Source organism: Lissotriton vulgaris, chromosome 8, assembly GCF_964263255.1.
Source record: "Lissotriton vulgaris chromosome 8, aLisVul1.2, whole genome shotgun sequence".
Classification (NCBI taxonomy): domain Eukaryota; kingdom Metazoa; phylum Chordata; class Amphibia; order Caudata; family Salamandridae; genus Lissotriton; species Lissotriton vulgaris.
The window spans coordinates 1,042,344,470-1,042,357,079 of NC_141696.1; the positions used below are offsets into that span (position 1 = coordinate 1,042,344,470).

General features: G+C 50.3%; 1 protein-coding gene across 1 annotated transcript; it reads right to left on the reverse strand.

The window, feature by feature from the left end:
- Positions 1-775: 775 nt before the first annotated feature.
- LOC147698265 (uncharacterized) lies at positions 776-5,126 on the reverse strand. Its single transcript, XM_086933416.1, has 2 exons — positions 4,856-5,126; positions 776-1,425 (listed from the first exon to the last, which is right to left on the reverse strand). The coding sequence occupies exons 1-2, from the start codon at positions 5,124-5,126 to the stop codon at positions 776-778; spliced, it is 921 nt and encodes a 306-aa protein (XP_086789542.1).
- Between the last annotated feature and the right edge of the window lie 7,484 nt (positions 5,127-12,610).

A 12,610-nucleotide genomic window follows, 5' to 3' on the forward strand; every position in this document is an offset into this window, starting at 1 on the left:
CCACTTTTATTTTAGGACAGGTGCATCATAAATATCATAAACACATTCATTATTTATTTATTATTTACATAATTCAACTCTACAGTGAGCCTACGAAACCAAAATCCAAAAACCCCAAACAAACTCCTGCCTACTACCCCTAGCCTACCCAATGCTACCCTTCAGGATGGCCAACCCGCTCCAGGCTGCCCACCCCCACTAACAAAAACCCGCCTACAACAGACAAAGGCACCCATCCTAACAGTGGCAAACCTACCTAAACTAAACAGTGCCTAGAGCACCGCAAAATAAAAAACCCAGAAATAAATAAAGAAAAAGAGAGAGGGAGGGTGGGTGGGGCAAAACAACCTCCCTTCACTCCTCCCGCCCACGCAGTTCCTAACCGCCCGCCTGACTTCCCCTTTTAATCCCTCTGCTAATCAGCCCCCACCTGTGATGTTCCTCGCGCGAACCTGCCCAGGGAGAGACCGGCTCGCGCCTGGCTCTCCCTGGGTCCCCCCTCGCGCAAGAAAACATTGTCCACACCTTCTTTTAGGAGCAAGAAAGGCCACTTTTATTTTAGGACAGGTGCATCATAAATATCATAAACACATTCATTATTTATTTATTATTTACATAATTCAACTCTACAGTGAGCCTACGAAACCAAAATCCCAAAACCCCGAACAAACTCCTGCCTACTACCCCTAGCCTACCCAATGCTACCCTTCAGGATGGCCAACCCGCTCCAGGCTGCCCACCCCCACTAACAAAAACCCGCCACCCAGGAAAACCTTTAGCGTTTTCCTGCCCCACCTAAAGGAAAGGAAGGAGCACACCACAACTGTACCTGAAGAACCTTGCTAATCAAGTCCCTGAGTTCAAGGAGGTAAAAAGAGAGGCCCAAAGCTGAGAGATGCACACCGTCCTCACAAAATAAATGATGTTCAGATACTTTTAAATGATAATGGTCCAAACTGTAGATACCCCAATGTTGACAAAAGGGGCGCATTGTCCTGTTCACTTTCCTTCTAGCCTTTTCCAGGGCAGAGTGGTTCCTTGCCCCACGCCATTGCACACGAGGCACAAACTCAGTCCATATAAGCATGGTGCTCACCCATGTGGTTCTGATGATTTCCAGGTCCTGCTTCATTAATTTTAACAAGGTCAACCCAGATAGAGAAACCAAGTCATTCTCTCCCAAGTGTAGCACCAGGAGATCCGGAGGGCCCCCCAAACACTGCGAAACCAGAGCAGCCAAGGCGGGAAAAAGCCCACCCCAGCGCATTCCCCCTGTTCCATGCCAGGATACTTCGTGTGTCATACTGTTCAGACCAAGTGATCTCCCACAGAGCTGACTGGCAGCGGCTAAAGCTGCCCTTTTAACAAAAGAGTGCCCCAGTATCCACACCCTTCGTTTGCATCCGGCGACTGATGGCCAGGGACCTAGGAGAGAAAGAAATGTTAGACAAGCCAAAATGCCTTATTTCCTCACATACTTTTCACAGCACTTAGAACGCCAACGACCAATTCGTCGGATCTGGGACCAGTCCCACCCCAACCGAGCGGCCTCCGTCGCCGCACCAATTCGGAAAGAGTGAGTACCAAATTGAACAGGATCCTTCCCCAAGCGCAACAAAACCTTGCGTAAAACAGCCAACAATTGAGATGCAACTATGGGACTACCATCCGCATGACAAAATATGGACCCCTGAAGAAACTGCGAAGAGGACACAAACATTTCCCATTCCCCCACCGGGCAACATGCAGAGACACCACTCCTACCAAGGAACACCCACTTACCCCTCCCCATCTGGTCGGTTTTAGATGCCCGCAGCCACAGCCGCACTCTGTCACTTTCCAACACCACCTCATTGCTGGTCATACCTACCCTGCCCCGCAACCCCAACAACTCTGATGCCCGAAATGCCCCAAAGAACAACCAAATAAAACACAAACGAAATTTGGCACACTCCAAAGCATCATAACAACACACCTCCAATTCCGGCAACATCAACTGGAGCAACTCAAAAGTCACTGGCTGCCTGAGCTGCTGACCACCAGCCCGGAGCCTGGCCAAACCTTTCAAAACTTTACGCACCAACACCCCCCCAACCGGGTCCCTCCCCCACCAAAGCTGCCCATAAAAAGAAACCCCAGCCAATTTGCCAGAAATGGTAGTGGGCGATAAGCCTTTGTCCGCCAGATGTAAAACAAACTGCAAGACACAGTTTCATCAGACCAACCCGCACCAATCGGCCCCATCGAATCCTTACCAAACTGCAGAAACTCATTCCAGGCTTTCCCATAGCCCCGCCTGGTGGATTCAGCCACTGAATTTTCTACCAAGTGGTGAACCCTCAATCCCCCAGGTCCCATACGTACTGTGGGATCGCTGTTGGTTCCAGGTCCGCCCCAGGAGCTAACTTGCGGAACTCGGACCACTGAAAGCGAGACAAAGAATCAGCGATGCAATTAGAAGTACCAGGAACATGCCGTGCTTTAAAGACAATGTTTAATTGCAGACACCGCAGCATGAATGCATGCAGGAGCCGCAAAACCCGCAAATCACGAGCCTTTTGGTGATTGACAAGGTGCACGACTGCCAAATTGTCTACGTGAAACAAGACTGAGCGATTCTGAAACTCATCCCCCCATAGGTGCAGAGCAACCAGCAGCGGGAAAAGCTCCAGAAACGCTATGCTGCGACCCTGATCCTTCCAGTGCGCCGGCCAGCCGGCCGCGCACCATCGACCTTCCCAAAAGATGCCGAAGCCATGAGCCCCTGACGCATCAGTGAACAACTGTACTTGCCATACCATGTCCTCATCCGCAAAAAACAAGGACACGCCATTAAACTCTTGTAGGAAACGGAGCCAGACAGTCAAATCGGCACGCACAGCGGTGGTAATGCGCACCCTATGATGGGGAAGGCGTGCTCCGGACATGGACAATCCGAGACGTCTGCAGAATGTCCTGCCCGCCCGAACAACCCGGCAAGCAAAATTGAGGTAACCCAACAACTTCTGAACAGTTTTCAAAACAACTTTCCGCTCCCCCAACACCAGATGTATGAAAGCGGACATTTCCTTCACTTTAGCCACAGGCAATTTCGCCACCATAGACAGAGTATCAATTTCGATCCCCAAGAAAGTCAGGGACGTACAGGGACCCTCTGTCTTGTCCGGCGCCAATGGAACCCCCAATTCCTCCGCTAGAGCCTGAAAGATGTTCAAAGCCGACTGACACTGCCCAGATCGACCTTCCCCAATGAAAAGAAAATCATCAAGGTAATGACAGACCAATACGTGGCCACTAACAAAAGTGAACCGCCACTGCAGGAAGGTACTGAAAGTTTCAAAAAGGGAGCATGACACTGAACAGCCCATGGGCAACACCCTATCCACGTAGAAACTACCGTCAAAATGCATTCCCAACAGACTGAAATCCCAAGGGTGAATGGGCAATAGCCGGAAAGCCGACTGAATGTCGCTCTTTGCCAGCAAAGCCCCAACACCAGCCGTGCGCACGAGCCGTAAGGCATCGTCCACCGAAGCATAATTGACGGTTGAGTCAGCTGGATCAATAAAGTCATTAATTGATGAACCCTCGGGCCAGGACAGGTGATGGATAAGACGAAACTCCCCTTCCGCCTTCTTAGGCACCACACCCAGGGGCGATACAATCAAGTCAGGCAGAGGACAATTCACAAAAGGACCAGCAATCCTACCAGCCGCAAGCTCAGCATCCAGTTTCTTCCGCACCACATGGGGACTCTCCTTCGCAGACTTCAAATTGTCCGACCACCTGCCCACCCTGGGTCCCTGATACCCAATCCTGAACCCAATTTTGAAACCCCAAGACAAAATCTTAGCGGCCTCAAAATCTGGATAGTCCACCAGCCAGAGATCGAGAACCTCCTGCCTAATAGGAGTAGGGGCCCTTGTAAACAGACTGTTGTTGCTGCCCCCTACCCCCTGAACCTCGTCCCTGCTCACCCACTCGCTGGCCGGGAAAACACTGGGTGAGGGCATGCTTCCCTCCACACTGCGAACACTCGTGTTTGTACCTGCAAGCAGGTCTGTTACAGGAACCCCTGTTAAAATGCCAGCATGTGCCAGAAACGGCTGACTGACCCCTGCCCCAGACTGAGCGGGGCGAGCTGAAAAGGGCCGATAATACACGGGCTGCCCGCTAGCTGTGTGTGTCGTAGCAGGGGGGTTTGCCGATGCCATCCATTGCAACCATAACTCAGAATCCACCTCACCCCACGAACGCTCAGGGAAAGCGCTCATGCGCGCCCTGAATTCGTCATCATAGGACAACCAAGCAAAGCCGCCAAAATAACTGTGAGCCTTGCGTATAACATCAGCATATTTAAACATGTCTATTGCTTTCTCAGGATGACGTTGACAATAAACGCTGGCATAAATAAGAAAGGCCGAAGTCCAGTTCTCTATGGACTTCGGAACACGAGGCCTCCGAGCCAATTCTAATTCCTCCTCCTTTGACCCTTCTTTTGCCTGAACATCCCTATGGAGAAGCCGAAAAACATCCACAAATGCCCCAGACCATATCAAATTCTTTGTTTTTTCAGATAAATGAGACCCCAAAGGCATTCCCACCCCAGAATAAGGCAACTTTTTCGGTAGGATACTATCCTCCGTGACACGTGTGGCATCCACCCCGCCCACCCCCGCTGTAGAAACTGCATTTGCAACTTGCACATTAGAAACATTCGAAAGTACAGGCCGCTCAAGCCTCGGTGCCAGAGCGACTCGCTCAATCACAACCCCATCCCCCGTACCAATAGATCTTGTACTCTTAACAGGGAGACTCTCCCTAGGTTGCCACACGGACCACCACCCATCCTTACCTCTCGGTAACTGCTCCGGCTGCTGTGCGACAGCCCCACGATCCCTCTGAGAAGGTCCAGACCACACTGCCCCTCGTACACCTGCATGGTCCGCTCGAGACTCCTGCAAAACACGAGAAACAGTGGGTTGCCCCAACCCACCCCCCTGGGCCCGTGCTGCCAAAAGCCCAACATCTTTGTCTCTCAATTCCCCCTCTTCCAACTCATCATCATGAAAACTCCCACCGAAAGCTTCATCAGAAAATTCAACTTGATTACTTCCACTGGGCATAGCCCCATCACCAATACCCCCATCATAAAACTGCCAATCAATGTTCTGAAAGCTTTGTGGACAGAAAACTGTAGAAGAGTTATCCGCTCCAGATAACCCCCCTGAAAGCCCACCACTGGAAACAGCCGTGGGGACAGTTCCCGGGCCCGTAGAAACTGCCAACAGCCGCCCAGCCGAAGGCGCAGATTGAAAACTGCGGCCGCTCAAGCCAGACGATGAAGGGTGCGCGACAACATGTTCCCTGAAAGCTGAACCGCAATTTCCCCCCAAGGGACGGCCCACCGACGCAAGACCATGGACACCTCCCAACCCAGTCGAATGACCCCCCATGTGGCCACCTGGCCGCCCCCTGGGGACCGGGAACAAGGCTTGCCCCGGGTACGGGGGCGCCCCCTTGTTGGACAAACCCCTCTCACCAGGAGCCGGGGGCGTGGGGATGGCAGCCCGAGGGCCAGGCACACCGGCTGCCACAGCCTCAGTGGCCGGGGGGGGCAGCAATCTAGGGACAGTGCCCATTGAAACCACAGCAGGGGCAGGAGTGGGGACCACAGGAGGGGGTTGAGCCGGCAACGCAGCAGTGGGTGGCCCAGCACCGGCGTCACCGGTGTGCGGGGGGCCAACATCGCGGGGGGGGGCAGGGCCAGGCCCCGGCATGGCAGGAGAGAGCATGAAACATTGGCCATTAAGCCACAGGAGTGGGGAAACCCCCCCCGGTGAATGGGGCACCGTAATGGCAGGGTCTACAGGCATACCGGCAGGGGGAGGGGTCGGCGTGTGCCCAAGGAAGTCCAGGCTCCGCCCCCGCTTCGGTTTAGGGCCCGCCTGCGGCCTCCCCGTCTTCCCCGAGGCCAAGCCGCCTGAACGCGGAGCTTGACGGCCCGCAGAACGCCCCCGCCTCCCCCCGGGCGCCCCGCGGGAACCAGCGCTAAATAACTGGAATTCACATACCTGCTGGGGGGCGCCCGGGTCACCCGGCGGGGGCTCCACTGCAGCGACCGGCAAAACGAGCATGTGCCCGTCCGCAGGCATGGTCGCCTCGCCGTCTTCCTCCTCCTCCGGGCCCGGGGATAAACAAGCCTCCACAGCCCTGGAAACGCCCTCTGAAGCCTTGCGAGGTGGGCGGGCCAGTCCGACCCACGCCTCCGCTGGGACACCCGGCCGCAGCAGGTCCTCGCGCCCGGCATCGCAGATTAACTGCACGGCCCTCCTGACCTCCTCCACGTCCTCCATGTGGCCAGAGAAAAACCAAGGTACGACAAATACGCGCCGCAAAACAACCTCCCTTCACTCCTCCCGCCCACGCAGTTCCTAACCGCCCGCCTGACTTCCCCTTTTAATCCCTCTGCTAATCAGCCCCCACCTGTGATGTTCCTCGCGCGAACCTGCCCAGGGAGAGACCGGCTCGCGCCTGGCTCTCCCTGGGTCCCCCCTATTACCTCAACTAGGGATGATATGATAAATCTGGCCTACAGCGGACGTTCGGAAGTGGTCCTCTGCATTTGACATCATCAGCAGATTCTGTAAATCCATCCGAAAGATTTAAACAATATAGTCAATGGCCTCTCCTGGTTAAAATTCTTTATCTTAGACTGCTTCCCAACAAATTCAATTTGAGCATATATGTTCCCCTTTCACAACACAACTGTGGGGCGTCCCTCAAGAGTTGTCCCTCTCTCTGCTATGTGGTCTTTATATTCAAGCAATCGCCTTCTTACTTAAACAATTCATAGTCAAAACCTATACCTATGCTGATGATACAGAAGTTATTCTCAACATAAAAGGAGACTTAGCGACCTCAGTCTCATGCCTTCTTAATCTACTAACTGCCATTTCCTTGGAGATGGAAAATACTTTTCTTAAGTTGAATCCATGAACAATGACAATTCTTCCTGTCTTCAACTCTATTAACTATTGTTAATTTAGTCATCGGCTCCAGCGAGTTTCCTCATTTCAAAATCTAGTGGTCCTAGACTGGACTAATTCTTGATAAACACATTTCCAATACAGTTAATCCATATTCTTTGCACATCAAGTCCTACGAAGAATTATGTCATTTCTCTTTTCTTCACCCACAAAAACCTCTTGGCAAATGCATTTGTACATTCGCATCTGGACTGTGGACATTCTGACTATCCGAGCCTTCTGCAAAAATCCTTATAATACCTTCAAATTTTTTCAAAATACACTTGTCATCTCAATATTAAATCTCCAAAAATATGATTCTGTTTCTGATTATCTTTGCCAGTTGCACTAGCTGCTGGTGAAGCAGCACAACACCTGTAAAGTTACCTGTCTGGTGTTCAAAATCCTTCACAACTCCGCTCCTAAATTCTTAGCTAAAAAAATATGAACTCTTTGCTCACCAGGTCCCTTTGATCTTCGTGCAAGATCACTTATGAATGTCCCATTTTTAATGCCAAGCATGGGTCTTTCAGGTCGACAAGGAACCAAGGGCCAGATGTAGGTAAATCTTATTTACCGACTCTAAAATACCGAATTTTACCGATTCGGTAAATAAGATGTAGGTAATAATTCGGTAATTTTTACCGAATCGGAATGATTTGGTAATTACCGAATCGGTATTTACCGATTCGGTAATTGCCATTGATTCCTATGGCAATTACAATTACCGAATTGACAAGGGGGACAGGGTGTCACTTTGACACCCTGTTGCACCCCTGATTCAGGCTTGTGTGCCATGTGACACACATGCATGCCCCTAGGGCATGTCTGTGTGCCACATGGCACAGGTGTACATGCACAGATGTACATGTACACAGGAATTCATTATTTACCATGCAATAGTATTACATGGTAAATAACGAATTCTTAGGGGCCTGTGGCACTGTTTGCAGTGCCACCTACATATAGATTCACCGATTCGGTAAAGTTACCGAATCGGTATTTTACAGAATCGGTAAATTTACCGATTCGGTACATTTACCAATTCTGTAAAATTTAGGCCTCCTACATCTCAATCACCAAATACCGGTTGGTGACCTACATCTGGCCCTAAGTTGTAGACAAGCATCCTCCCAGGGAGTAACACTTACTAAAATTAAGCAAATTCATAAAACCTGAGCTCAAATCAGAAACCGCTTGCCTGTTTCCTGCCGCACTACACTGGAACAAAGAGCCGCTTGCCTGCCACACTGGGACCGCCTCATATTTTGCTCTCTCCTGCCGCGCATACTGCTGAGTGGCGAGTGGAGGGTATACTACAGCTACCAGTGGCCTTAGCAGCGCGCCTGCTGTGACGGCCCAATGACACGCCAGGAGGTGCTTAAAGCACTGCAAGGGCTCCCGCAGTGCGGAAGGGCGGAAGCTCAAATCAGAAACCACTTGCCTGTTTTCAACAACGCCACGGCGGGACATAGAGCCACTTGCCTGCCACACTGGAACCGCCGCATATTATGTGCTCTCCTGCCGCACATACCGCTGAGTGGCGAGCGGAGGGTGGACTACAGCTACCGGCAGCCTTAGCGATGCAAACACCATGACGGCTCACTGACGTGCCAGGAGGCGCTTAAAGCACTGCAAGGGCTCCAGCAGCGCAGGACGCGCGTGGGCGTACCCAGGCCAAGGGCGGGCACGACTCCGCCCGTAAGAGCACAGAAAAGGCAGGGCAGGCCATCCCTCATTCAAGTGTAACTTAAGTGCATCAAGGTGAGCTAAATCGATTGCATCTATCACAATTATAAGTACTGCTATATACTTAGATATGGGGAAACGTAATGGAGTATCAAGCCTAAACTCCCGGACCACGACAAGTATTGATAGCATGTTGGAGTGAGCAGTTAACATAGTCGCTAATGAAATAGAATTAACTGAGAGGCACCAAAATGCAGCCTCATTGTTGGGAAAACCTTAGACGATAATGTCAGTCATTCTACGGCACTCAATATACAGACTGTAATGTCGAGCACTCAGCCACTATTAAGATATAGTGCCTGTAATAATGAGGATGCATTGGTGGAACCCTATAATGGCAACTTGGATGGGGTCGCCCTTCCCACAACAACATCAACGGGGGCAAAATGGAAAAGGAAGCCAACTACACCGATTGGCTCCAAGAGAAGTCAACCTCCCTTGCAATTTATTCCCGCACCGCCATCAGTGCATGGATTCAGGGTTCGGCAAACCCTTCAGACGGTGCAGCTGCTGACTTATTAGCTGAGACAATACAAACTAAGGCAACAACCTGCTCTATTTACACACAAACCGACACCGCCGTGGCTTTCCCTACCAGCTGTGGATTTGGTGAGGCTTCAATTAACTCCATTGTTGACACTGTATGTAAGCGCATTGAAGACATTGAGGATAAGAAATTTTCTGCTCTCTGGAAGCGTTTAGATCACTTGGAGACACTGTCAAACAAGCTAAATTCCCAAAGAACCACCCCAAAAGTTATTTAACAACATGGGTTAAACTCAATCTTGTTGGTGTATCTACCATTGGCCAGCAATCGCAGGCACCAGTCATAACAGCTACTGCTTCTTTAGAAACCTGTGACACTTGCCACAAAGTTAAGGAATGTTTTGTACCTAAATCTACTGATGTCCATGGTAACCAATCCAGCACAGGGCAAATGAGCTGCTCACTTGCTATCCCATTGTGTAGGCCATTAGCCCACACAATGCCCTAGCGAGCACTGTAGTGCCAGCAAATTTGGGGGGTTTGGGGGGTAGTCCACATAGTTCACATAATATACAAAGTGGTGGAGGCCCTAATCGCCAGAGTATGGAAATGACAGAGGGCAGCAAGTAAGTTCTTAGCCTCCCCCGGGCAGCGTGCCCATATGTATTGGTTTTAGCAGGAGTACCTCCACTCAGAAACAATCCCACAGAATCTTGGGTCCAGTTGCACAATAAATGTGCTGACTGGCTTGGAAAACATAAAGGGCTGCAGGCAGCAAATATATATGACATTATCATGGTACGGAAAATAGGGTGGGCTGGTACCTCCCCAAAGAACATTAGGGGTGACAGCATAGTCATCAATTTTAGAAAACCAGCACTGGTAAAAAAGAAATATTGAACACGGAGGAGCCCAATACAGTGAATCCCATCCTTATTTGTTCACTGCCGCTGGGTTTTTTATACAAGCCAGTGGCAGGATGGTAATCCATGAGGCCCCTCCACTGACCATGCATAACAGGTTTTCCACCCTGTTTGACCTTGATAACCAGGATTGACTGGCACCCTCACTATTATCTGACGTGATTACTCTCTTACCAGACACACCCGTATGTCCAGGCCAAGACCCCTAATCCGTTGTTGAGAATAAATCAAATTTAAATATTTTGAGTTGGAATATTGCCGGCTTGGCATCTAAAATTGAATTGGATGAATTGATAAAAAAAAGTTCAAACATATGACATACTTATGTTGCAAGAAACCTGGGCAACACAGGAACTACATCAAGAAGGGTTTGAATGTTATATTATAATTGTCCCTATCCCCAAGATTGGCCGCCCATCAGGCGGTCTTTCTATCTGGGTCAAGATCTTTGCAGGTGGTAGTGCTATGGTCCTAACAACTGACAATGACAACTTTCAGGTGTTGATCTATACTCGGGGTGTTTCCATTTGTTTTATTATTTTTATAACAATGATTTTCATACTGTCACAAATGTGAATTTTACTAACTTTATTTTAAATTTACAAAGCTAAATGTTGTTTGACAAATTAGCTGGTATCTGTCTAGATGGTGATTTTAATGTCAGGATTTCAAGCAATAACATACTAGACAAGGAATCCCACACTGACAAATGCCCGTGCAATAGGGGGGCAGAGCTGTTGGTCCACTTGTCCAATTAAAATTTAATACATTTAATGAAAATTGCGGCTGTACCCCATAAAGATAACCAAATTGTACCAACATACAGAGGGCGAGGTTGTGCCTCTATTAATGATTACGTGTTTATATCTGCCTCACTGGAAGATTGTTTGCTAAGGGCTGAGGTCATACGAACTTTCTTTGGTGATCATAATCCAATTGCCACATCATTAAGAGTCGCCCCTAGGCCAAAATTTGGGAAAGAATGTGGTACAAATAATTTAGTGCCCTTTACCGACAACTTAAGATTGGCCTGGTGAGGTGTTGATAACAATGACCTATTTCCTAGAATGATAAAAATTAATTTAATACTTATTGACAGCTGTTTGTCACCAGGTGCTCAAAATCCTGTGGCAATCAACGCCTTTGACCAACTGTGTGGGGGCATTAAACAAATGTTATCTAGCCCAGTAATTGAGTCCAATCGGGGTCCACATTGGTTTAATAGTGCTTGCTCTAGAGCAAACATAGATCTTCGCAAGGCCCTTGTGATGAATCCAAGGAACTCAGCACTTGTAAAGTCCCAAAGACATCAATATAAGTGTAATACGAAACAGCGGAAAGACGTGGTCTTAAAAGAGAGATTGGAAAGGGGCGACCACTCGGTCCCCCCGAACGTATGGTCGGGGGCCCGGATCCTCCCGGGAAACCCCCTTTTGTGCGGGGGGCGCGTCACGGCTGGTATGCCCGAAGCGGTGTAGCCGGGGCGCGCCTTTTTCCCGCCCAAGAGGGGGTTGTCCTAGACACCTACACCGTTGGCTATGCCCCATAGGCGTACCGTAGGAGGGTACACGTCCTCCCGAAGAGGAATAAAAGGAGCAGCAATCCGAAGAAGCATCCTCTTGTTCCTGTGCTAGGAAGCTGCACCCCTCGTTGCACGTGAGCCCTCGACGGAACAAGGAGCAATTTTGAGAACTTGTAATTTTTGTGTTTCTCTTCCAGTGACTTCGAACCTTCGGCTCCAGTACCGTGTTGAGCAACAAGGATTAAATATCCGACAACAATGCCTGGCAGGAAGGCCGGAAAGAAGTCAGGGACTGACCAGATGCTTCGCATGCTGATGAAAGATATGGCGAGTATGAAGAAGCAGATGGCAGTGATGAACCATACGGGCAGACCGAAGAAGGTCATAGGACCGGCGTTGCCCGGAGTCGTCCCCGCTGGGAGAGTAAAAAGGATCAGGAATAGGGCAGCAGGGGGGGAGGTTCCGATTCCCGAGTTACCCCCGGCAAGCCCGGTCATTCCAGTTGAGGCCACGGTACCAATCCCGGATGCGGGCCAACCGATTCCGGTCGTTGTTACGCCCGCCAGCGAGGAGGATATGCCTCCGGAGTTAGCCGCCCAGTTAGCCGCATGGCTCGGCAGGAACGCAGGGGGTGCTACGGCACCAGGGGACACGGCCGAAGAGGCCAAACAACTAATGCAGCAGTTGCGGCAGTCACGAGATGCCGCGAAGGCGAATCTCCCTCTTGTCCCCCCACAGGTGACCTCGGAAAGACCAGCAGCCGGCGTCGACAAAACGGCGGGACCAGCAATGAAGCCGGGTAAGCAGGCATTGCCATGGCAAGGGAGGGGTCTTTGCCCTCGAGAAGGGAAAAGGTGGTCCAACATATACCGCTGGCCACAAAAGAGATGATTTGGGCTGAT